The sequence below is a fragment of the Aquarana catesbeiana genome, linkage group LG05 (genome assembly GCF_042186555.1).
Source record: "Aquarana catesbeiana isolate 2022-GZ linkage group LG05, ASM4218655v1, whole genome shotgun sequence".
NCBI classification, from domain to species: Eukaryota; Metazoa; Chordata; class Amphibia; order Anura; family Ranidae; genus Aquarana; species Aquarana catesbeiana.
Window position 1 is genome coordinate 466,581,956 of NC_133328.1, and position 23,227 is coordinate 466,605,182.

At 43.2% G+C, this 23,227-nt stretch overlaps 1 protein-coding gene across 3 annotated transcripts in view; it reads left to right on the plus strand.

Annotated features, from left to right (window-relative positions):
• Window positions 1–23,227, plus strand: part of LPIN2 (lipin 2) — a 192,588-nt gene that overhangs the window by 20,687 nt on the left and 148,674 nt on the right. The window contains exon 1 of one of the 3 annotated variants that reach the window (XM_073631425.1): window positions 8,162–8,387. The exons of the other annotated variants lie outside the window; for them this stretch is intronic. Within the exon in view, the coding sequence (XP_073487526.1) occupies window positions 8,295–8,387 (93 nt within the window). The 5' untranslated portion in view covers window positions 8,162–8,294. Of the gene's footprint in view, window positions 1–8,161; window positions 8,388–23,227 lie in introns of those variants that run through there. 3 annotated transcript variants of the gene reach the window in all.

The following is a 23,227-nucleotide window of genomic DNA, read 5'->3' on the forward strand; positions in this document are numbered from 1 at the left end:
GGCTTTGGAAGGTGGTCATCACCATCTCGGCTCTAACCAGCAGAAATGTGACCTGCCCTTATACACCAGTAGCTACGTCCTCCATTTGTTCACAGCACACTGGGTGGCATCACGTCACCGATCACCAATCATGCATCCTGTTGCTATGCAGTGACATGAATGAAGTGATACTGCAAATAAAGTTAAAGGGGAAAAAAAAAAATCATGTGATGTGCTAAAAAGTTTTTTTTTTTTTTTTTTGTTTATTTATTAAACCCCCTATACATACCCTTTTTTTTTTCTGCCGTCTTCTAGCCAGTTTGTTGACATACCGGTTCTTTCATGTGGTGGTGGCCTTCTGGGTGGACTGAGTGGTGCTCACGTAAGGACACATGAGCATCACTCAGTCCTAAAGTACTGTGATCCCAGGCTGTGTGGACTGGCTGCGCTCAGAGGAAATGGGTAGGATAACGCGGTCATTCGGCTTAAAGTGGACCAGTGTGGCTGGGACCGCACCAGAGCATTGAGATGATATGTCGAGCTTGGCTTTTTTTATTTATTTTTTTTTTAAATACTGGAGAGGGTGGCAAAAAATAATTGTATCAGCCTCTACAGTTTGAGAGGGGCTGCAGTTTTGCTTAAAAATGCATCTAAAACCAAGCTTTTTTATTTTTGGATAGCGTGGGTTAGGGCTAGGATCCCTGTAGGGGTTATATTTTGTTTTCCGTGTCCCCAAGAATGAATAATCTTTTGGCAAAGAATCACACCAAACTGTAACAATGCTGTTTCATCCACACAGGAATCCTTTGACAATGTGAAAGCACACACGCAATCATTTTGTTATTCTTTGATGCAAACTAAAAATGATCAACTATTAAAATTCCATTAGTGGAATGAATTGGTATTGGGATTAAAGCAGTGCCAAAAACAAGATTCAAAGAGATAATAAAATTAACAAACTTTAATTGATACATGGTAAAAACATGATAATTGATAAAAAGCACATGTCAAAATATGGTCAACTTATACATGTTAGACAGAAGTTGGTACTGTAGTGTGTGCTCCCGACATGTTTTGCCAGTGATGGCTTCTTGAGGGGACTTTGTAAGACAGGGGTCGCCAACCCCCAGGCCACGGCCCACTACCGGGTTGTGGCCTTTCTGCAGCCGGGGTGCGGGTGGCCGGCATGAGACACCTGGGCGGGTGGCATGAAAGAGCTGGGTGGATAGAAGAAGCAAACCCCCCCCCCCCCGCCCCTGCCCGAGGGTGGAGCCAGAGTGACGGCCAAAGGAGTCCCGAATCCTCCCTCTGCAAGGTGAGGCCGGCTGCAGCATGAGGAGGGAGAAACCCTGCTATGTCCAGAGGGGCGATCCCACAGAGATGTGGTGTCATCAGTGACAGGTGAGCTGTGTGTGGGAGTACAGGTGGGGTGTGCTGGGACTTGTAGTTCACCCCCTCAGCTGTCTGCCTGACATACCACAAGGGGCGCTCCACTCACAGTGCTTGGTGGATGTCTGTCAGTGGTCACCCTGAGTGCCTGGCTGTCCCTGGGGTCTGATCCTCCGTGCCTGGGAGCAGCATGTAGCCAGTGATGGCACAGCTTCAGATCTACATGGGGGGTTCAGGCCAGCATGATAGCCAGGCACCTAGCATTTTCAGAACGAGCAATGACAACCTCCATATTCCTCTCCATTCTACATCCAGAACCGCTGCTGCTATTCTGAATGGGGCGAGGCGAAGGCGCATTCGGAACGCACCACTGCACAGAGGCCTGCCTCTGCGCTAAATGGACCAGTGCTGCCACCAATGCAATGATGGCAGGCAGCGTGCCAAGTGACATTACACATCTGGTGGAAGGCGACGTGGCAAGTGACACGCTCAGGGCTCCCACTGATTCTGCATTATGATGAGATGAACTATTTCATTTATTACTATAATGTAATAATAGAAATAATGCCCTTCAATCACCCTGACACCATATCAAGCATGGTGCCGTGATGATTGACGCGCTAACACCAGCCATTGCCCGCAAAAAATCGTTTACCCCCCGCCACTATTCTATGCACATTGTGAATTCATTCCACTCTTGCCAATCAAGGGATGATATGCATCTCTATATTCTAGCCTTACCGTGGTTTTAAGAAATTGTAAAATTCCTTGTTTTTCCTTAACCACTTCAGCCCTGGAAGATTTGGCTGCTCAATTACCAGAACATTTTTTTCAATATGGCACTGCGTCGCTTTAACTGACAATTGCCTGATCGTGCGATGTTGTAACCAAAATTGACGTCCTTTTTTTTCCCCACAAATAGCAAAATGAGCGACAATTTTGAAAAAAAAACAATATTTTGTACTTTTTGCTATAATAAATATCCCAAATTTTTTTTTCTCAGTTTAGGCCGATATGTATTCTTCTACATATTTTTGGTAATAAAAATCACAATGAGTGTATATTGATTGGTTTGCGCAAAAGTTATAGCGTCTACAAAATAGGGGATGGATTTATGGCATTTTTATTATTTATTTATTTATTTTTTTTACAAGTAATGGCGGCGATCTGCGATTTTGATCCTGACTGTGACATTATGGCAGACACATCAGACAGTTTTGAAACATTTTTGTGACGATTGACAATTATACAGCGATCAGTGCTATAAAAATGCACTGATTACTGTATAGATGTCACTGGGGGGACGATCAAGGGGTTAACTGTGTTCCCTGACTGTGTATTCTAACTGTAGGGGGATGGGACTGACTATAGGAGATGACAGATCGTGGGTCCTAGCTATTAGGAACTCATGATCTGCATCTCCTCTCAGAACGGAACAGGGATTTGTGTGTTTACACACACGTCCCTGTTCTGTCTCTCGTCCCCGCGATGACCGCCAGCCATGAGCAACGGCACCCCCGCAGTGCAGCTGGCGCGCCTGCTATCCCGCTTAAAGGAGCCGATGTATAGCTATGACGGCTCTCGGGAACATGCCGACCTGCCGTAGTATAATGACGGCGGCTGGTCGGCAAGTGGTTAAAGTGTTAACCTAAAAAAAAAACAGATCCTGTTCCCTTAAAGCATGTTATACAGCACAGTGTTTTGTGCTGTGTAATTTGGCCCCTTCTATCACCTAAAAAAACCTGGCTGATCCTGCCTGGCTATACCCTACCCTCTGTAAACTGACCACGTTTTATCATGGATGCTGAGCCCTGATACCGTGGTCAGTTTACGTGCTTCCAGCCCTGCTCTGTCCTCCTCTCCTGCTGCTCTCATAACTACTATAAAATCCTCCCATCCCCTCTGGGAGGATTTTATACGTGTCTGTGTGTGTTATATAAAAAAAAATATGTTGATCTGTACCTATATCAGAGAAGCTCACGTGACTCCTCGGCTCTCTCTCCTCCCCGGCTGACATCATCGGGAGTGCTCGGCCCTGCCGCTGAGCTGCCACCCAGGCAGAGGAGAGAGCCGAGGAGTCAGGTGAGCGCAATAGCCACTCTGATATAGATACAGATCAGCATATTTTTTATATAACACAGACACTAGGGCACATATTGTTATGTTACTGAGGGGATGGGAGGATTTTATAGTAGTGGCTTAACAACCACTTTAAAGCCTGTCTCAAGGAAAAGGCAAAAAAATCCAGCCCCACTGCAAGTGTTAAATGCTCCTTTAGGTCTATGGTACTGGAAAAAGCAGTTTTACTTACTGATCCTCCAGTCCCCCAGGCCACCTCCATGCTGCTCGACCAGTCCTTGTAGCCTTTTCTCCCCTACACTTTGGTGGTCCCAGGTCCTCTGATGTCTTCAACTAAAATGCAAGGTCTATACTATATAGCCTTGCTTTGGATGAGAGGATGCTGAGGAACAGTCCTCCACTTTAACTACTTTTTCTGGTTCTCTAAACCTAAATGAGCATTTTAACCCTTGCACTGCAGGGTAGCCCCATGGCAAGGAAGGATTTATGTTTGTGTCCAGCTTTACTGTCTCTACCCCGTTTTTTTTTTTTTTTTTTTTTCCAATCACTTGTTGATACCAGAAAACTTTGGTCAGATTGCATACATTTAAATCTGAGGGTATGGACTCTGCAGGCACTGGATCTCTGTTCAGATATGTAGAGCAGAAAGACTTCTTTTTTTTTTTTTTTTTTTCTTTGTTTACTAACTGTTAGTTAACTGTTAACTATTGAAATCCAGTGGGTTACAAAAACAGCATATTCCAAATATATAAATAGTTTTGTTGAGAACACACCAGCTCACCAATACATAAATTACAATATAATAGATTTGCCATTCCCTTTGAATAAGTAGACACATGAATAGAATTCTAAAACCAGGAACAAACAGGATGTTGGATAAAGGCTCTGCAAATGTGGAACTACACAACCCAATAATATTGCCTAGGCTGAGACAGCAGCGAATATTGCAACTGGTCAGCTTTTGTCTTGTGTCTCCAGAGCTGTCATGTCTTCATAATGTTCTTCCTCTTTCTCTATTGCCCACTACCTCTTTCATAATGTTTCAACCCATTAGGACCTTCACCTCCATGTCTTCAGTGTTCTCATACCAAAACAAATTTTTTTGTACTTAGGGGACCCATCATGAGTGCCATATACAGTTATCAAAATATCTTATTCTGCAGGTTTGCTTATGACAGATTTTATTTTTATATATATATATATATATATCCCAAAAAGCCAATCCTCTCCTCCTCCGGTGATTGAGAGCAGCTCTGTGTTCAGAAGATTTTGTAATCAAACTTATATTATTATACCTTACTAACAGGTGTTATATAAAACAAAAAAATTTAGAAATTGTTCTTGTGTTCATTGGGATATTGATTAAGATCCTACTTTTTAAAAGGGGTGTACTCATTTATGCTGAGGTGTGTGTATATGTATGTGTATGTGTGTGTATATATATATATATATATATATATATATATATATATATTGTACAGTATCTCACAAAAGTGAGTACACCTCTCACATTTTTGTAAATATTTTATTCTATCTTTTCATGTAACAACACTGAAGAAATGACACTTTGCTACAATGTAAAGTAGTGAGTGTACAGCTTGTATAACAGTGTAAATTTGCTGTCCCCTCAAAATAACTCAACACACATCCATTAATGTCTGAACCACTGGCAACAAAAGTGAGTACACCCCTAAGTGAAATTATCCAAATTGGGCCCAAAGTGTCAATATTTTGTGTGGGCACCATTATTTTCCAGCACTGCATTAACCCTCTTAGGCATGGGGTCCCCCCATCACCTTTACCCTCCGCTTTATTAGCATGGCAGTGGTCGTCTTAGAAATGTGTTTGGGGTCGTTATCATGTTGGAATACTTCCCTGCAGCCCAGTCTCTGAAAGGAGGGGATCATGCTCTGCTTCAGTAAATCAGATCATCAATAAGAAACGAAACAAAACAAAAAAACACAACACACAAAATTCATATTAAACCAGATTTTGGAAAACAACTATGCCTAGAAACTACTAAAGGAAAAGGTCCACAACATACTTGTGGTTCAAGCCTGTAGGAAAGCTGCTATGGAGGTTTCTAGGCATAGTTGTTTTCCAAAATCTGGTTCAATATGAATTTTGTGTGTTGTGTTTTTTTGTTTACGTTACGTTTCTTATTGATGATCTGATTTGCGGTACATATTTCTCTTTTTTTTTTCCCCTCCTTCCCACCTTTTGGACAACTCAATGGACTCTTCACTTTAATTGGATAATTGCCCATCCGGTGGGTGGGATTCCTTTCCTCCCCTTTTTGTATATATATATATGTGTGTGTGTGTGTGTGTGTGTGTGTGTGTGTGTATGTGTATATGTATATATATATATATATATATATATATATCTATCATGCTTCTCATTTTAATTGTGTGAAATGATTACAGCGGTGTGCCGGAACAAGTCTGCTTTTCTTTTTATTTTTTTATTTTTTTTTTTTCTAACGTGCCAATAAAAGTATTTACATTTGATATGGACATGGAGTTGCCCGCCCTTCTCTCTTCTGTTCTGAGTGGAACCTGTGTCCTGTTAAACCACTGTGTGGTCTTGGCAACCGTGCTGCAGCTCAGTTTCAGTGTCTATAGCCTAGGCCATCTTTATGTAGAGCAACAATCCTTTTTTTCAGATCCTCAGAGAGGTCTTTGCCAGGTGGTACCATGTTGAACCTTCAGTGACCAGTAAGAGAGTGAGAGTGACGACACCAAATTTAACATACCTGCTCCCCATTCACACATGAGACCTTGTAACACTAATGAGACATGAAATCGGGGAGGGAAAATGGCTAATTGGATCCAATTTGGACATTTTCACTTAGGGGTGTACTCACTTTTGTTGCCAGCGGTTTAGACATTTAATGGCTGTGTGAGTTATTTTGAGGGGACAGTAAGAGCCGGTTCACACGGGGGCGACTTGTCAGGCGACCTAGCCGCCTGACAAGTCACCTCCCGTTCTGTACAATGGAACCGTTGCGTCGCTCCGACTTAGAAGAAAGGTTCCTGTACTACTTTGGGGGCGACTTGCATAGACTTCTATACAGAAGTCGTCTTGCAAGTCGCCGCGGCAGTCGTGTGCAGGTCGCCTCGGTGAGGCGACCTGCAAGTCGTGCCACTTCTAATGTGAACCGGCGCTAAACTTGCACTGTTATACAAGCTGTACACTCACTGCTTTACATTGTAGCAAAGCATCATTTCTTCAGTGTTGTCACATGAAAAGATGTAATAAAATATTTACAAAAATGTGAGGGGGTGCACTCACATTTGTGAGATACTGTATATGTGTGTGGGTCCCAAAGAATAAACAATTAGGCCCCTTTCACACTGGGGCGTTGGGGGCGTTGGCGGTAAAACGCGGCTATTTTTAGCGGCGCTTTACCGTTGTTTTAGCGGCGGTATTCGCCCGATAGCGGGGCGGTTTTAACCCCCGCTAGCGGCCAAAAAAAGGTTTAAAACCGCCCACAAAGCGCCGCTACAGCGGCGCTATGCCGGTGGTATAGCTGCGCTGCCCCATTGATTTCAATGGCCAGGAGCGGTGAAGGAGAGGTGTATACACCGCTCCTTCACCACTCCAAAGATGCTGTTTGCAGGAGTTTTTTTTTCCTCCTGCTAGCGCACCGCTCCAGTGTGAAAGCCCTCAGGCTTTCACACTGGAGACACAGCAGCAGCAGTTTAAGGTCGGTTTGCAGGCGCTATTTTTAGTGCAATAGCGCCTGCAAACCGACCCAGTGTGAAAGGGGCCTTAGGAACGTCGGTCACCAGTGTGTGCTGCCCTCGGTTTGGAAGTGATGTTGTGTCTTCACACACTCTCATGTGGCAGTTCCTAGTGTCCCTTGTGATCATCTCTATCCACTGTGGTGATTGATGTTGGGTGGAGGCATCCTTGAGTGGATTCATTTTAATTTCCCAATATTAAAGCATCTGTTTCATCAACCCCCTGAAGAAGACGAATAAAGCTGCAGCGTGTATTAGGGACTTTGTAGGCCCCTCAAGTGGATTGATGAGTTTGATGATAATCATATGTTATTTTTTTTTTTTTTTTTGTGTATTTTGATAAAAAAATTTTGTGGGGCCTTAAAAATCCCACCCATCATTTAGCCTTCCTTATACTTTATTTAGGAGTGTGGCACCTAAAACATCTAAGTTTTATGGGCTGACTTGCTGATGTGGATAGACACTTACAATTGTCTGTCCATCAGTAAGGTTCACACAGTTCTGAAAGACTCCATTGGTGGCCTTGTGACATCATAATATGGGATGTCCTCAAGCCTGGGGAGTGAGAAAGAAAGAAAGTTGTTTATTCCTTTTGACTGCAAGAACCTGTCCTACACATCATGACAATTTGTTTTTATTTTAAACTCCATTCTCAGCCTCTGGGTTTTGATGTTGAGGTCCCGGGGTGGTTGTAATGCCAATGTTTGATAATAAAGCTATGATATCGATTCATTGTATCAAGGAGAAGCTGTGCCAAGGAGTATGAAAAAATCATTAACTTACTCTGGTTTTCATAGAAGTACACCGCATGTGACTGAGTACAAGGCCATGCCCTTTACATGAGAGTGTGTACAGGTTATTGTCTCCCCATAGATGGAGGAGGCTGGCTCTTCATCAGAAGCTATTATTGGTCTTCAGCTTCCAGATAATAATGTGCCTTAATAAGAAAGTCGTTTCCTTTTACAAGAAACCACTGTGAGAACGAGAGCTGTGACATACACAACAAGTTTATGGTAGACCGAAGGGTGGTGCTTCCCTTTCTATCAATAAGAGAACACATACCTGTCACCGTCAGTGCTGGGGCTCCTGGAGTAATGTGCAATGTTCCAGCTAGATAGTGGTAATGAATCCGAGGGTTCTGAGGATTCTGATGATTTTGTGGATCAGAACCACAAGATCACCTCTGGGCTGCTGGTAAGTTCTGTTGTTTTAAGGCATACAGCATATTCCCATTTCTGCATACTGAGTCCCATCCATCTGTGTCTATACTGTATTTATGTACTATTCTTTTCCCTGTTTTTTTCTTTGCTTTACATAGTGAGTAGGATATAGCATAACATATAACTTTTAACACTTGAGCTCAGGATAACTGCAATTTATTTTAAATGGGTTTTGTTCAGTTTATTTTGTTGGAGATCTGTTGCAGGGTATAATTGTTTCATGAATAGATGTTTAGTTTTTCTTTGGCTTCAGGGCATTTCTTCTCTCCTCATTCATATATTGTGCCTTTAACCACTTTCAGTCCAGGGCAATTCTAACATTTTCTCTCATACATGTAAAAATCTGCATTTTATTTTTTGAAAATTATTTAGAACCCCCAAACTGTGTGTGTATGTATAATGTGTGTGTATATTAACCACTTCAGCCCTGGAAGATTTTACCCCCTTCCTGACCACAGCACTTTTTGCGGTTCATCACTGCATTGCTTTAACTGAAAGTTGCGCTGTCGTGCGACGCTGTACCCAAACAAAATTGACGTCCTTTTTTTCCCACAAATAGAGCTTTATTTTGGTGGTATTTGATCGCCTCCGCGGTGTTTATTTTTTGCGCTATAAACAAAAAAAAGAGCGACAATTTTGAAACAAAACCCAATATTTTTTTACTTTTTGCTATAATAAATATCCCCCAAAAAATATATTAAACAAATTTTTTTTTCTTCTCAGTTTAGGCCGATATGTATTCTTTAACATAGTTTTGGTAAAAAAATCGCAATAAGCGTATATTGATTGGTTTGCGCAAAAGTTATAACGTCTACAAAATAGGGAATAGTTTTATGGCTTTTTTTATTATCATTTTTTTTTTTTTTTTTTTACTAGTAATGGCGGAGATCTGCCATTTTTATCGGGACTACGACATTATGGCAGACGCTCATACAATTTTAAAACATTTTTGGGACTATTGGCATTTTTACTGCGATCAATGCTATAAAATTGCATTGATTACTGTTAAAATGTCACTGGCAGTGAAGGGGTTAACCACTAGGGGGTAGTGAAGGGGTTAAGTGTGTCCTAGTGTGTGTTCTAACTGAAGGGGAGATGGGACTGTGCAGGGGAGATGACCGATCGCTGTTCATACTCTGTCCTCTGCCACGGACACCAAGGATGGGGACACTGTTTACTGCCATGAACACCAAGGATGGGGGCACTGTATACTGCCACGGACACCAAGGATGGGGGCACTGTATACTGCCACGGACACCAAGGATGGGGGCACTGTATACTGCCACGGACACCAAGGATGGGGGCACTGTATACTGCCACGGACACCAAGGATGGGGGCACTGTTCGCTGCCACGGACACCAAGGATGGAGGCACTGTTCGCTGCCACGGACACCAAGGATGGGGGCACTGTTCGCTGCCACGGACACCAAGGATGGGGGCACTGTTCGCTGCCACGGACACCAAGGATGGGGGCACTGTTCGCTGCCACGGACACCAAGGATGGGGGCACTGTTCGCTGCCGCGGACACCAAGGATGGGGGCACTGTTCACTGCCGCGGACACCAAGGATGGGGGCACTGTTCACTGCCACAGACACCAAGGATGGGGGCACTGTTCACTGCCACAGACACCAAGGATGGGGGCACTGTTCGCTCCCACTGGCCAGTCTGGCCCCTCTAAAGTCTGAAGGATAGTAAACTGGCCCATTGTTTAGAAATTTTGGAGACCCCTGTTGTAGACCATGGTGTACAGTAGGGATTTCAGAATCGCAACGATGACCTAAAGTACACCTGTTATTAAAGATTCATGAAGATTGCCTTTGCTGGCCCCTTTCTGACTCTGTAAAGTCAACAACCCCAAACAGGCATGCAGAAATAAATAGATGAACAAATGTTAGAATTCTTTATCTCTATATGTTGTTCTGGGCCAGTGATGGCTATCTTTTTCCAGGAGAGATCGGCAGTGACTGCCACATATATATGTTATGACAGATGTATCTTAAGAGTTACAAATCTTTGAGCAGGAAAGGCTATTCATTCACATATATAGTGTGTATTTCTACCTTAGAGGTTTTCCTCGAGTTCCTCTCTAAAGGGGTTTCATCAGTATTCTGGTTGAACTTGTTCATTCTAAAACTAACATGTCTCGCTTTTTGTTTTCACTTTACTTGAAAGCAATAGAGAGCTTGCAGTTGTATTTCCTAATAGTGTATAGCACTGTAAACCCTGCCAGGTTGTGCAATTCTTGAACTTCCATACTCTACCCAATGTAATAACTAGTTTTCACAGTTTTTTTTTGTAAAAAGAAAAACACTTTTATATTCACTATTACAATAAAAGTACCTGGAAAGAAAAAAAAAAAAAAGATGGTGCACCCTTTTCTCGCACATTTGGGGGAAATTCATTATCACTGGCCACCCTAATGAAGAACAATAAATTTAACTCTAGCTGGAGAAGCTTCTGCAAAAATGGCATCGGCAGCTATGGATTGGCAGAGGAGCATGGAGTGATTATCAGTAGAACATAGTAAACTCAGGGGCGTGTGTTCTTCTTTTTTTCCTTTTTTTTTTTTTTTTTTTTTTTTTTTGTGTTAAAGTGAGTGTAAAGGCTCGACGTGTTTTCTTTATTTATTTTTAATAACAAACATGTTGTACTTGCCTCCTCTGTGCAGTTGGTATTGCACAGATGGGCCCAAATCCTCCTCTTGGGTCCCTCTTTGCCCCTCCCTCCTTTGAGTGTCACTCAGCCAGCAGCTTGCTACAGGGGGCACCCAAGCCGAGTCAGAGCTCCGTGTATCCATTCAGACACAGAGCCCCGACCTGGTCCCGCCCCATCTATCCCCTGATTGGCTGAGACACAGCTGTCAAAGTCAGACAGCCAATCAGGAGGAGTGTCCTGGATGGTTGAGGGGATCGTGGACATCGCTGGAGAGAGAAGGAGCTCAGGTAGGTAATTGGGGGGTGGGGGGGTGCTGGGGAGACGGCTACATAGAGAAGGTTTTTTATCTTAATGCATAAAATATATTGAGATAAAACACCTGCCTTTACAACTCCTTTTAATATAATCAATCCATGGCTGCCAAACCATCAGAAATGTTTCTATGTAGTCGTATGGCTGAAAATGTTGTGTTCTTTCACAAAGGAATATGAACTCAAGGGAGATTGCTCTAATGATAACTCTGCCTGTGTATAACCAGCTTGAAACATACGGCCTCATGTGCACTGGGCGTTAAAATAACGTTATAAAAACGTCAGTAGCTTTGCAGTGAGTTTTTCAACATTTTTTCAATAGCGGTTTTTAGTGTTTATTAGCGTTTTTCCGCGTTAGCATTTTTTAGCGTTGTTTTTTTTTTTTTTTTTTTTTTTTTTTTTTAAATACATTTTTTCTTCAATGGATCAAAAACATTAAAAAAAACGATGGTGAGCAACGTTTTTGAGTGTTTATCGACGTTTATCAGCGTTAGAGCGTTTTTACAGCTGAAAAATGTCTCCCTGAACCGACTAGTTTTGGGGTTTTTTTTACTGCTCAAAAATGTTACTGCCCAAAACTGCTGATAACAGCCTATGTGTGCATGGACACATAGGATAACATGATGGAGAGTTTAATGATTGTAGAAAAAAACGTTTACAGCCAAAAACAGCTGCTGTAAAAACCTCCAAAAATGTCCAGTGTGCATAAGGCCTAAAGTGAAATCACTTTGTGGAATGGGAAGTTGGCTCACAGGGACATAAAATACATTGAATATATACTGACATAATGTTGGCATGCAGCACTATCATATTTTCTAATGATCACCTGTCCCTGGGCCTTGGTGTGCTAAATGTCTGTCCTTTGTTATTACACTCTAGTCTGTAGCCAGGATGGACTGTTTATTTATCATACACTGCTGCCTACACCTTCTTTGTAAATCGAACTCGAGAATGTGAACATTGCCTTCTTGTAGGTCAGAGTTTGATTATATAACTTACTATTGTAGTAAATGTACAATACGTATCTCCAGGGCAGTAAGAGTGAAAAGTGAACTTCAAAAAAAATGTTATGCAATTTTAAATCTCCAGTGTCAGATTCTTATACGTTGATTGTTTATGAACCTTGCTCTCTTTTCCCAGTAACGTCGCTGAAATGCCAAGAAGTTTATCTGTTATTGCAGTGCATTTAGGACACGGGCATCCTTAAAGTGTATGTGAGCCCGGGTTCACACTGAGCTGTGCGAGTTCACTGAACGCCCACGATTTCACTGCCGCATGTCAGGCCCCATTTCAGCGTGGGTATATATATGTATGTATATGTGTGTGTGTATATGTATTCGCATCATGAAGTTGCTGCAGATTTGTCGGCTGCACATCCATGATACCAATCTCCCGTTCCACCACATCCCCAAGGTGCATCCGTGCTTTCATGTTGTTTATGCCAAATTCTGACCCTACTATCTGAATGTCGCAGCTGAAATGGTAGCCTCAGTTTCCCGTTCTTAGCTGACAGGAGTGGCACCTGTGGTGGTCTTCTACTGCTGTAGCCCATCTGCTTCAAGGTTTGCTGTGTTGTGCATTCAGAGATGGTATTCTGCATACCTTGTTTGTAATGAGTGATTATTTAAGTTGCTCTTGCCTTTCTATCTTCTCGAACCCATCTGCCCACTCTCCTCTGACATCAGCAAGGCATTTTCATCCACACAACTGCCGCTCACTGGATATTCTCTTTTTTATTCTCTGTAAACCATAGAGATGGTTGTGTGTGAAAATCCCAGTAGATCAGCAATTTTTTAAATACTCAGACCAGCCCGTCTGGCACCAACAACCATGCCACGTTCAAAGTCACTTATATCCCCTTTCTTCCCCATTCTGATGCTTGGTTTGAACTTCGTCTTCACCCTGTCTAGATGCCAAAATGCATTAAGCTGCAGCCATGTGATTGGCTGATTAGCAATTTGTGTTACCAGGCAAAATTAAACAGCTGACACCAGTGCTGGGGGTTAATAGAGCGCCCGCTGACACCAGTGCTGGGGGTTAATAGAGCGTCCGCTGACACCAGTGCTGGGGGTTAATAGAGCGTCCGCTGACACCAGTGCTGGGGGTTAATAGAGCGTCCGCTGACACCAGTGCTGGGGGTTAATAGAGCGTCCGCTGACACCAGTGCTGGGGGTTAATAGAGCGTCCGCTGACACCAGTGCTGGGGGTTAATAGAGCGTCTGCTGACACCAGTGCTGGGGGTTAATAGAGCGTCCGCTGACACCAGTGCTGGGGGTTAATAGAGCGTCCGCTGACACCAGTGCTGGGGGTTAATAGAGCGTCTGCTGACACCAGTGCTGGGGGTTAATAGAGCGTCCGCTGACACCAGTGCTGGGGGTTAATAGAGCGTCCGCTGACACCAGTGCTGGGGGTTAATAGAGCGTCCGCTGACACCAGTGCTGGGGGTTAATAGAGCGTCCGCTGACACCAGTGCTGGGGGTTAATAGAGCGTCCGCTGACACCAGTGCTGGGGGTTAATAGAGCGTCCGCTGACACCAGTGCTGGGGGTTAATAGAGCGTCCGCTGACACCAGTGCTGGGGGTTAATAGAGCGTCCGCTGACACCAGTGCTGGGGGTTAATAGAGCGTCCGCTGACACCAGTGCTGGGGGTTAATAGAGCGTCCGCTGACACCAGTGCTGGGGATTAATAGAGCGTCCGCTGACACCAGTGCTGGGGGTTAATAGAGCGTCCGCTGACACCAGTGCTGGGGGTTAATAGAGCGTCCGCTGACACCAGTGCTGGGGGTTAATAGAGCGTCCGCTGACACCAGTGCTGGGGGTTAATAGAGCGTCCGCTGACACCAGTGCTGGGGGTTAATAGACACCAGTGCTGAGGTAATAATGCATCCCCTGACATCAGTGATGTTTTTGAAGTTTGAAAGTTTGCATGCGGCCCCCATGGGATATGAAAACTTGTCTTGTGGCCCTCAAGTAATTTGCGTTTGAGACCCCTGCTTTAAGGAAACGTGTACTGACAATAATAGACCATCATTCCATGTTAACCGCTTTTGGACCAGCCACCGCAGTTTTCCTGCGGCAGGCTGGCTCCCCTGCACGAAATCACGTTGCTGTACGTGATCTCGCGAGGTCCGGATAGCAGGCGCCCGCTGCACAGCAGGGGTGCCGATGCTTGTGGCCGACGGTCGCGATGACTGCCAGCCACAAGCGATCATGACCAGGAGACACAAAACAGGGGCGAGTGTGTATAAAGTAACAAACACTTCCCTGTTCTGTTCTGACAGGAGTGACAGATTGTGTGTTCCTGTTAGCTAGGAACTACGATCCGTCACTTCCTGTAGTTAGTGCCCCTTCAGTTAGATTCACCTCCCAGGGAACATAGTTAACCCCTTCACCGCCCCCTAGTGTTAACCCCTTCGTTGCCGGTGACATTTTTACAGTAATCAGTACATTTTTAATCACACTGATTGCTGTATTAATGCCAGTGATTACAAAAATTTGTCAAAATTGTCCAATGTGTCCGCTATAGTGTCGCAATCGTGATAAAAATTGCAGATCGCCGCCATTACTAGTAAAAAAATAAAATAATAAAAATGCTATAAAACTATACCCTATTTTGTAGACACTGTAACTTTTGTGCAAACCAATCAATATGGAGAAGAATACATATCGGCCTAAACTGAGGAAAAAAATTTTTTTTTTTAATATATTTTGGGGGATATTTATTATAGCAAAAAGTAAAAAATAGTGCGTTTTTTTTTTTCAAAATTGACGCTCTTTTTTTTGTTTATAGCGCAAAAAATAAAAACTGCAGAGGTGATCAAATACCACCAAAAGAAAGCTCTATTTGTGGGGGAAAAAAAGGACATCAATTGTGTTCGGGTACAAAATCGCAGGGCCGCGCAATTGTCAGCTAAAACAACACAGTGCCGAATTGTAAAAAGTGCTCTGGTCAGGAAGGGGGTAAATTCTTCCGGGGCTGAAGCGGTTAAAGTCAGTTTGGCAAGGGACCTCTAGAAAGTTTCAGCGCTGCAGTTTGATAAACTATTGTCACAGTTGCAAATGTTCAATTTCCAGCTCTTTCCTCCATCTCCTGATATCATAAATATTTGATCTGTCTCTGAGCTGTGCTTCATCTTCGCAGTACATCGATCATCTAGTCCTACAGAAGACAGGATGTCGGAGCTTCTCCCTTGAAGTCTTTTTAAATGTTTTATAACAAGCTAATGTTCAGAAGAGATTTGATTTCCTCCAGCAACTTTGTTTGCCAGCTTGTGAAGCTTTCTAAGCATTGCTCAGATCAGCACTAGAATTGGTACATGCCTCAAATGATTGCTTATGTAACAATTTATTTGAAGTAACGTTCCCCACACAATAACCAGATGAAACGGCAATATAGAACCCCCCCTCTCCCTTCATATCGGAGTTCTATGACATTCTAGGATGTAAGTTTGCCACTGAGCATTGCATAGAGATAATGATATTAAAAGATCAGATTACTTTGGGCTTGTATAAAATTTGCTTTGAAGTTTCAGTACTGCTGGAGTTGTAAGTTATTTGTACTATTTGTGAGTTTGTGCATTCCATTTAACGTAGTATTCCACATAAAGGAGAAAATGGGGAACCCCGAGGAAAAGTTGATATTAAATAAATGCATTAATGTGATTTGCGTAGCCATGCCTAAATTTGCGTCAACAGTTTCATTCAGTTAAGTGGAATTGCAAATGCAGCCCATTGCACCCAAAATGCAGCATACAGGACTTTTTCACAAAGCACTGGTGTATGCATACCTTTATTGTAATGGAATATCTTTTCTCTATGCCTTTTGCTGGGGTACGGCCTCACTCTCATAGAACTAGTATGTAGCCTTGGAGCCTGAGAATGGTAACTTCCAGCTGAAGCTTCCCCTGAATGTATACAGTTGTGCTCATAAGTTTACATACCCTGGCAGAATTTTATGATTTCTTGGCCATTTTTCAGAGTATATGAATGATAACACAAAATCATTTCTTTCACTCATGATTAGTGTTTTTGGCTGAAGCCATTTATTATCAATCAACTGTATTTACTCTTTTTAAATCATAATGACAACAGAAACTACCCAAATGATCCTGATCAAAAGTTTACATACCCTAGTGATTTTGGCCTGATAACATGCACACAAGTTGACACAAAGGGGTTTGAATGGCTATTAACCACTTCAGCCCCGGACCATTATGCTGCCTAAGGACCAGAGGACTTTTTCCAATTTGGCACTGCGTCGCTTTAACTGCTAATTGCGCGGTCATGCAATGCTGTACCCAAACGAAATTTGCGTCCTTTTCTTCCCACAAATAGAGCTTTCTTTTGATGGTATTTGATCACCTCTGCCGTTTTTTATTTTTTGCGCTATAAACAGAAAAAGACCGAAAATTTTGAAAAAAAATGATATTTTCTACTGTTTGTTATAAAAAAAATCCAATAAACTCACAGGTGCCTATTTAACTGGGTGTAGGACTCAGTCTGAGGCTGTGGAACTCGGTGTAAGTGGAGCTGGTATAAGTGGGAGTTAAAAACCAGAGTTATAGGGCGTACACACGGTCGGACTTTGTTCAGACATTCCGACAACAAAATCCTAGGATTTTTTCCGACGGATGTTGGCTCAAACTTGTCTTGCATACACACGGTCACACAAAGTTGTCGGAAAATCCGATCGTTCTGAACGCGGTGACGTAAAACACGTACGTCGGGACTATAAACGGGGCAGTGGCCAATAGCTTTCATCTCTTTATTTATTCTGAGCATGCGTGGCACTTTGTCCGTCGGATTTGTGTACACACGATCGGAATTTCCGACAACAGATTTTGTTGTCGGAAAATTTTATCTCCTGCTCTCCAACTTTGTGTGTCGGAAAATCCGTTGGAAAATGTCCGATGGAGCCCACACACGGTCGGAATTTCCGACAACACGCTCCGATCGGACATTTTCCATCGGAAAATCCGACCGTGTGTACGGGGCATTAGAGTGTACAAGTCTTGCTGTTTGTTTGCTGGGTTGTATTTTTGGGGCTTTTCCTTTTAGTTTTTCATTTGCTTTTTTCTGTCACTTTTTAAATAGCTTTTTTTTTGTTCTCCTCTGGTTCCTTCAGCCTATCAATTAAGGGGGGTGGTTAATTGCTCACAGGTGCCTATTTAACTGGGTGTAGGACTCAGTCTGAGCGTGCTCAGTCTGAGGCTGTGGAACTTGGTGTAAGTGGAGCTGGTATAAGTGGGAGTTAAAAACCAGAGTTTAAAACAGGAGGTTATAACAGGGGTCATAGTACCTGTGTAGTGTGAGTATCTGAGTGTTGTCTGAGTAGTGTGTGTTAGTACTTGTGTATTGTGTACTGTATACTTGAGTATTGCGAGTGCACGTAGGTCCGCGACTGTTCTGCGATTGCACGTAGGTCTGTGAGTACCTGTGTATTGTCTTGTGTACCTGTGTATTGTCTTGAGTATTAGTGCCAGGAAGCTAGCTGTTAGGTAATTTGGACAGGGTAAAATCCCCAAATCCTCACTAAATTTAATAGGTATGATGCCCGGCGGGTGTGGAGAGGCGACTCTTTGTACATCTTGCGGCATGTATGCGTTCCTTGATCATCCGATCGAGGGCGAATACTGCTGTGCAAAATGTAAGCACATTGTTTCCCTGGAAGCCCAGGTTCTGAATCTGGGGAAGCAACTGTCAGTGCCGGCAGGGGCCAGCACAGAGGCGGGTGGAGACAAAGAGGTGCAGGCACTAGCAAAGAGTAGATGGGTGACAGTCAGGAGGGGTAGAGGGGGAAGTGCCAGAGAGGCCGATCCAGGACTGGAGCATCCCAATAAGTAAGCTCCATTGAGTGACATTGGTGAAACCAGTCAGGGACCAGCACTGCTGGAGATGAGGGACTCTCCTAGCTGCCAGGGGAAGAACTCCTCCAGTGAGAGTGGGCAGCAAAGGGAAAGTAAAGACAGATTCTGGTGGTAGGGGACTCAATTCTTAGAAGGTTAGAGAGGGCAATCTGTAACCAAGACCTGAAGCGCTGAACAGTATGTTGTCTACCGGGCGCTCGTGTTCGGCACATCACGGATCTTGTGGACAGATTACTGGGAGGGGCTGGGGAAGACCCGGCTGTCATGATGCACGTTGGCACCAATGACAAAGTCAGAGGCAGGTGGAGTGTCCTAAAGAACGATTTTAGGGACTTAGGTGCTAAATTGAGGAAAAGGACCTCCAAGGTAGTGTTCTTAGGAATACTACCGGTACATTGAGCCACACCAGAAAGGCAGAGGGAGATTAGGGAAGTAAACAAGTGGCGGAAGAGCTGGTGTAGTAAGGAGGGGTTTGGGGTCCTGGAGGACTGGGCCGACTTCTCAGTCGGTAACCGGTACTATAGAAGGGACGGACTGCACCTAAATGAGGAGGGTGCAGATCTGCTGGGAATGAAGATGGCCAAAAAGTTAGAGGGGTTTTTAAACTAGGCGATGGGGGGGGGAGGGTCCAGAGACAGTGATAGCCAGCGCGGAAGATATTCCAGAGGGTAGTATTGGGGGCATTAGTGGTAGGTTAACCAAAGCACAAAAACACAAGGTGAGTACAGTAGCAAGTCCTAGTTGCAATCTTGAAACACCCAATACGAGGACAATATGCGACCGGTCTAAACTACGTGGCATGTTCACCAATGCCAGGAGCATGGCGGACAAGATGGGTGAACTAGAGATACTGTTGTACAAGGAGGATTTGGATTTTGTGGGAATTTCAGAGACCTGGTTCAACAGCTCTCATGATTGGCTGGCAAACATTCAAGGGTATACCCTATACCGCAAGGATAGAGAGGGTAAAAAAGGGGGAGGAGTATGCCTATATATCAAGAATAATGTACAAGTGAATGTGAGAGATGACATCACTGAGGGAGCTAGTGAGGAGGTGGAATCCTTATGGGTAGAGCTCCAAAGGGATGAAGCTAAGGGGAAAATAATACTGGGAGTATGCTATAGGCCCCCTAACCTGAGGGAGGAAGTGGTGACGGATCTCCTATCACAAATTGGATTAGCAGCAAGGATGGGAAGTGTTATCGTAATGGGGGATTTTAATTATCCAGACATAGACTGGGCGGAGGGAACCGCGCATTCATTTAAGGCTCGCCAGTTCCTTAATGTCTTGCAGGACAATTTTATGGGTCAGATGGTAGACGCACCAACTAGAAATAAAACATTACTGGATCTACTGATTACCAACAATACAGACCTGATCACAGATGTGGAAATACGGGGCAATTTAGGTAACAGCGATCACAGGTCAATTAGTTTCAGTATAAATTACACAAATAGGAAACATGAAGGGAACACAAAGACACTGAATTTCAAAAGAGCCAACTTCCCTAAACCACAAATCTTGCTAAAAGGCATGATTGGGATAAAATATTAGGAACAAAGAATACGGAGGAGAGATGGGTTTGCTTTAAGAGCATATTAAATAAGGGCATTAGCCAATGTATCCCATTGGGTAATAAATTTAAAAGAGCGAACAAAAATCCTGGATGGCTTAACTCCAATGTAAAAATGCATATAAAAGCAAAGGAGAAGGCCTTCAAAAAATACAAGGTTGAGGGATCATCCTCAGCATTCAGACTTTATAAAGAATGCAATAAGAAATGTAAGGGTGCAATTAGGACGGCTAAGATAGAACATGAAAAACACATAGCGGAGGAGAGCAAAAAAAATCCCAAGAAATTCTTTAAGTATGTAAAGAGTAAAAAAGGGAGGACAGACCATATTGGCCCCATAAAGAATGAGGAAGGACATCTGGTTACAAAGGATGGGGAGACGGCAAAGGTATTGAATTTATTCTTCTCCTCAGTCTTCACGAGTGAATCGGGGGGCTTCAGTAACCAAAACTGCAGTGTTTATCCTCATGAAACAACACAGGAAGCACCTACATGGTTAACAGAGGACGGAATTAAAATTAGACTTAACATTAATAAATCACCGGGACCAGATGGCTTGCATCCGAGGGTACTTGGGGAACTCAGTCAGGTGATTGCCAGACCTTTGTTCCTAATTTTTACAGACAGTCTATTGACTGGAATGGTACCAGCTGATTGGAGAAAAGCCAATGTAGCACCAATATTTAAAAAGGGCCCAAAAAACATCCCTGGGAATTACAGACCAGTTAGCCTAACATCAATAGTATGTAAACTCTTGGAGGGGATGATAAGGGACTATATACAAGATTTTAGTAATAAGAACGATATCATTAGCAGTAATCAGCATGGATTCATGAAGAATCGTTCTTGCCAAACCAATCTATTAACCTTCTATGAGGAGGTGAGTTGCCATCTAGATAAAGGAAGGCCCGTAGACGTGGTGTATCTGGATTTTGCAAAAGCATTTGACACAGTTCCCCATAAACGTTTACTGTACAAAATAAGGTCCGTTGGCATGGACCATAGGGTGAGTACATGGATTGAAAACTAGCTACAAGGGCGTGTTCAGAGGGTGGTGATAAATGGGGAGTACTCAGAATGGTCAGGGGTGGGTAGTGGGGTTCCCTAGGGTTCTGTGCTGGGACCAATCCTATTTAATTTCTTTATAAACGACCTGGAGGATGGGATAAACAGTTCAATCTCTCTATTTGCAGACGATACTAAGCTAAGCAGGGCAATAACTTCTCCGCAGGATGTGGAAACCTTGCAAAAAGACCTGAACAAATGAATGGGGTGGGCGACTACATGGCAAATGAGGTTCAATGTAGAAAAATGTAAAATAATGCATTTTTGGGTGGAAAAATAATAATTGCAATCTATACACTGGGGGGAGAACCTCTGGGGGAATCTAGGATGGAAAAGGACCTGGGGGTCCTAGTAGATGATAGGCTCAGCAATGGCATGCAATGCCAAGCTGCTGCTAATAAAGCAAACAGAATATTGGCATGCATTAAAAGGGGGATCAACTCCAGAGATAAAACGATAATTCTTCCGCTCTACAAGACTCTGGTCCGGCCGCACCTGGAGTATGCTGTCCAGTTCTGGGCACCAGTCCTCAGGAGGGATGTACTGGAAATGGAGCGAGTACAAAGAAGGGCAACAAAGCTAATAAAGGGTCTGGAGGATCTTAGTTATGAGGAAAGGTTGCGAGCACTGAACTTATTCTCTCTGGAGAAGAGATGCTTGAGAGGGGATATGATTTCAATTTACAAATACTGTACTGGTGACCCCACAATAGGGATAAAACTTTTTCGCAGAAGAGAGTTTAATAAGACTCGTGGCCACTCATTACGATTAGAAGAAAAGAGGTTTAACCTTAAACTATGTAGAGGGTTCTTTACTGTAAGAGCGGCAAGGATGTGGAATTCCTTTCCACAGGCGGTGGTCTCAGCGGGGAGCATTGATAGCTTCAAGAAACTATTAGATAATCACCTGAATGACCGCAACATACAGGGATATGTAATGAAATACTGACACATAATCACACATATAGGTTGGACTTGTGTCTTTTTTCAACCTCACCTACTATGTAACTCAATTTTAGTCATACATTTAGGCCAAAATGTATTCGGCCACATGTCTTTGGTAAAAAAAATGTCAATAAGCGTATATTTATTGGTTTGCGCAAAAGTTATAGCGTCTACAAACTAGGGTACATTTTCTGGAATTTACACAGCTTTTAGTTTATGACTGCCTATGTCATTTCTTGAGGTGCTAAAATGGCAGGGCAGTACAAAACCCCCCAAATGACCCCATTTTGGAAAGTAGACACCCCAAGGAAATTGCTGAGAGGCAAGTTGAACCCATTGAATATTTATTTTTTTGTCCCAAGTGATTGAATAATGACACAAAAAAAAAAAATATTTACAAAAAGTTGTCACTAAATGATATATTGCTCACACAGGCCATGGGCCTATGTGGAATTGCACCCCAAAATACATTTAGCTGCTTCTCCTGAGTATGGGGATACCACATGTGTGGGACTTTTGGGGAGCCCCGAAAACCAAGCACAGCCTTCAGGATTTCTAAGGGCATAAAGTTGTGATTTCACTCCTCACTACCTATCACAGTTTTGAAGGCCATAAAATGCCCAGATGGCACAAACCCCCCCCAAATGACCCCATTTTGGAAAGTAGATACCCCAAGCTATTTGCTGAGAGGCATGTTGAGTCCATGGAATATTTTATATTTTGACACAAGTTGCGGGAAAGTGACAATTTTTTTTTTTTTTTTGCACAAAGTTGTCACTAAATGATATATTGCTCAAACATGCCATGGGCATATGTGGAATTACACCCCAAAATATATTCTGCTGCTTCTCCTGAGTACGGGGATACCACATGTGTGGGACCTTTTGGGAGCCTAGCTTCATACGGGGCCCCGAAATCCAATCAACGCCTTCAGGATTTCTAAGGGCGTAAATTTTTGATTTCACTCCTCACTACCTTTCACAGTTTTGAAGGCCATAAAATGCCAAGATAGCACAAAACTCCCCAAAATGACTCCATTTTGGAAAGTAGACACCCCAACCTATTTGCTGAGAGGCATGGTGAGTATTTTGAAGCTCTCGTTTGTTTTTGAAAATGAAGAAAGACAAGAAAAATGTATTTTTTTTTTTCCTTTTTTCAATTTTCAAAAGTTTGTGACAAAAAGTGAGGTCTGCAAAATACTCACTATACCTCTCAGCAAATAGCTTTGGGTGTCTATTTTCCAAAATGGGGTCATTTGGGGGGGGGGGGGGGGGGTTGTGCCATCTGGGCATTCCATGGCCTCCGAAACTGTGATAGGCAGTGAAGAGTGAAATCAAAAATTTACGCCCTTAGAAAGCCTGAAGGCGGTGCTTGGTTTTCGAGGTCCCGTACGCGG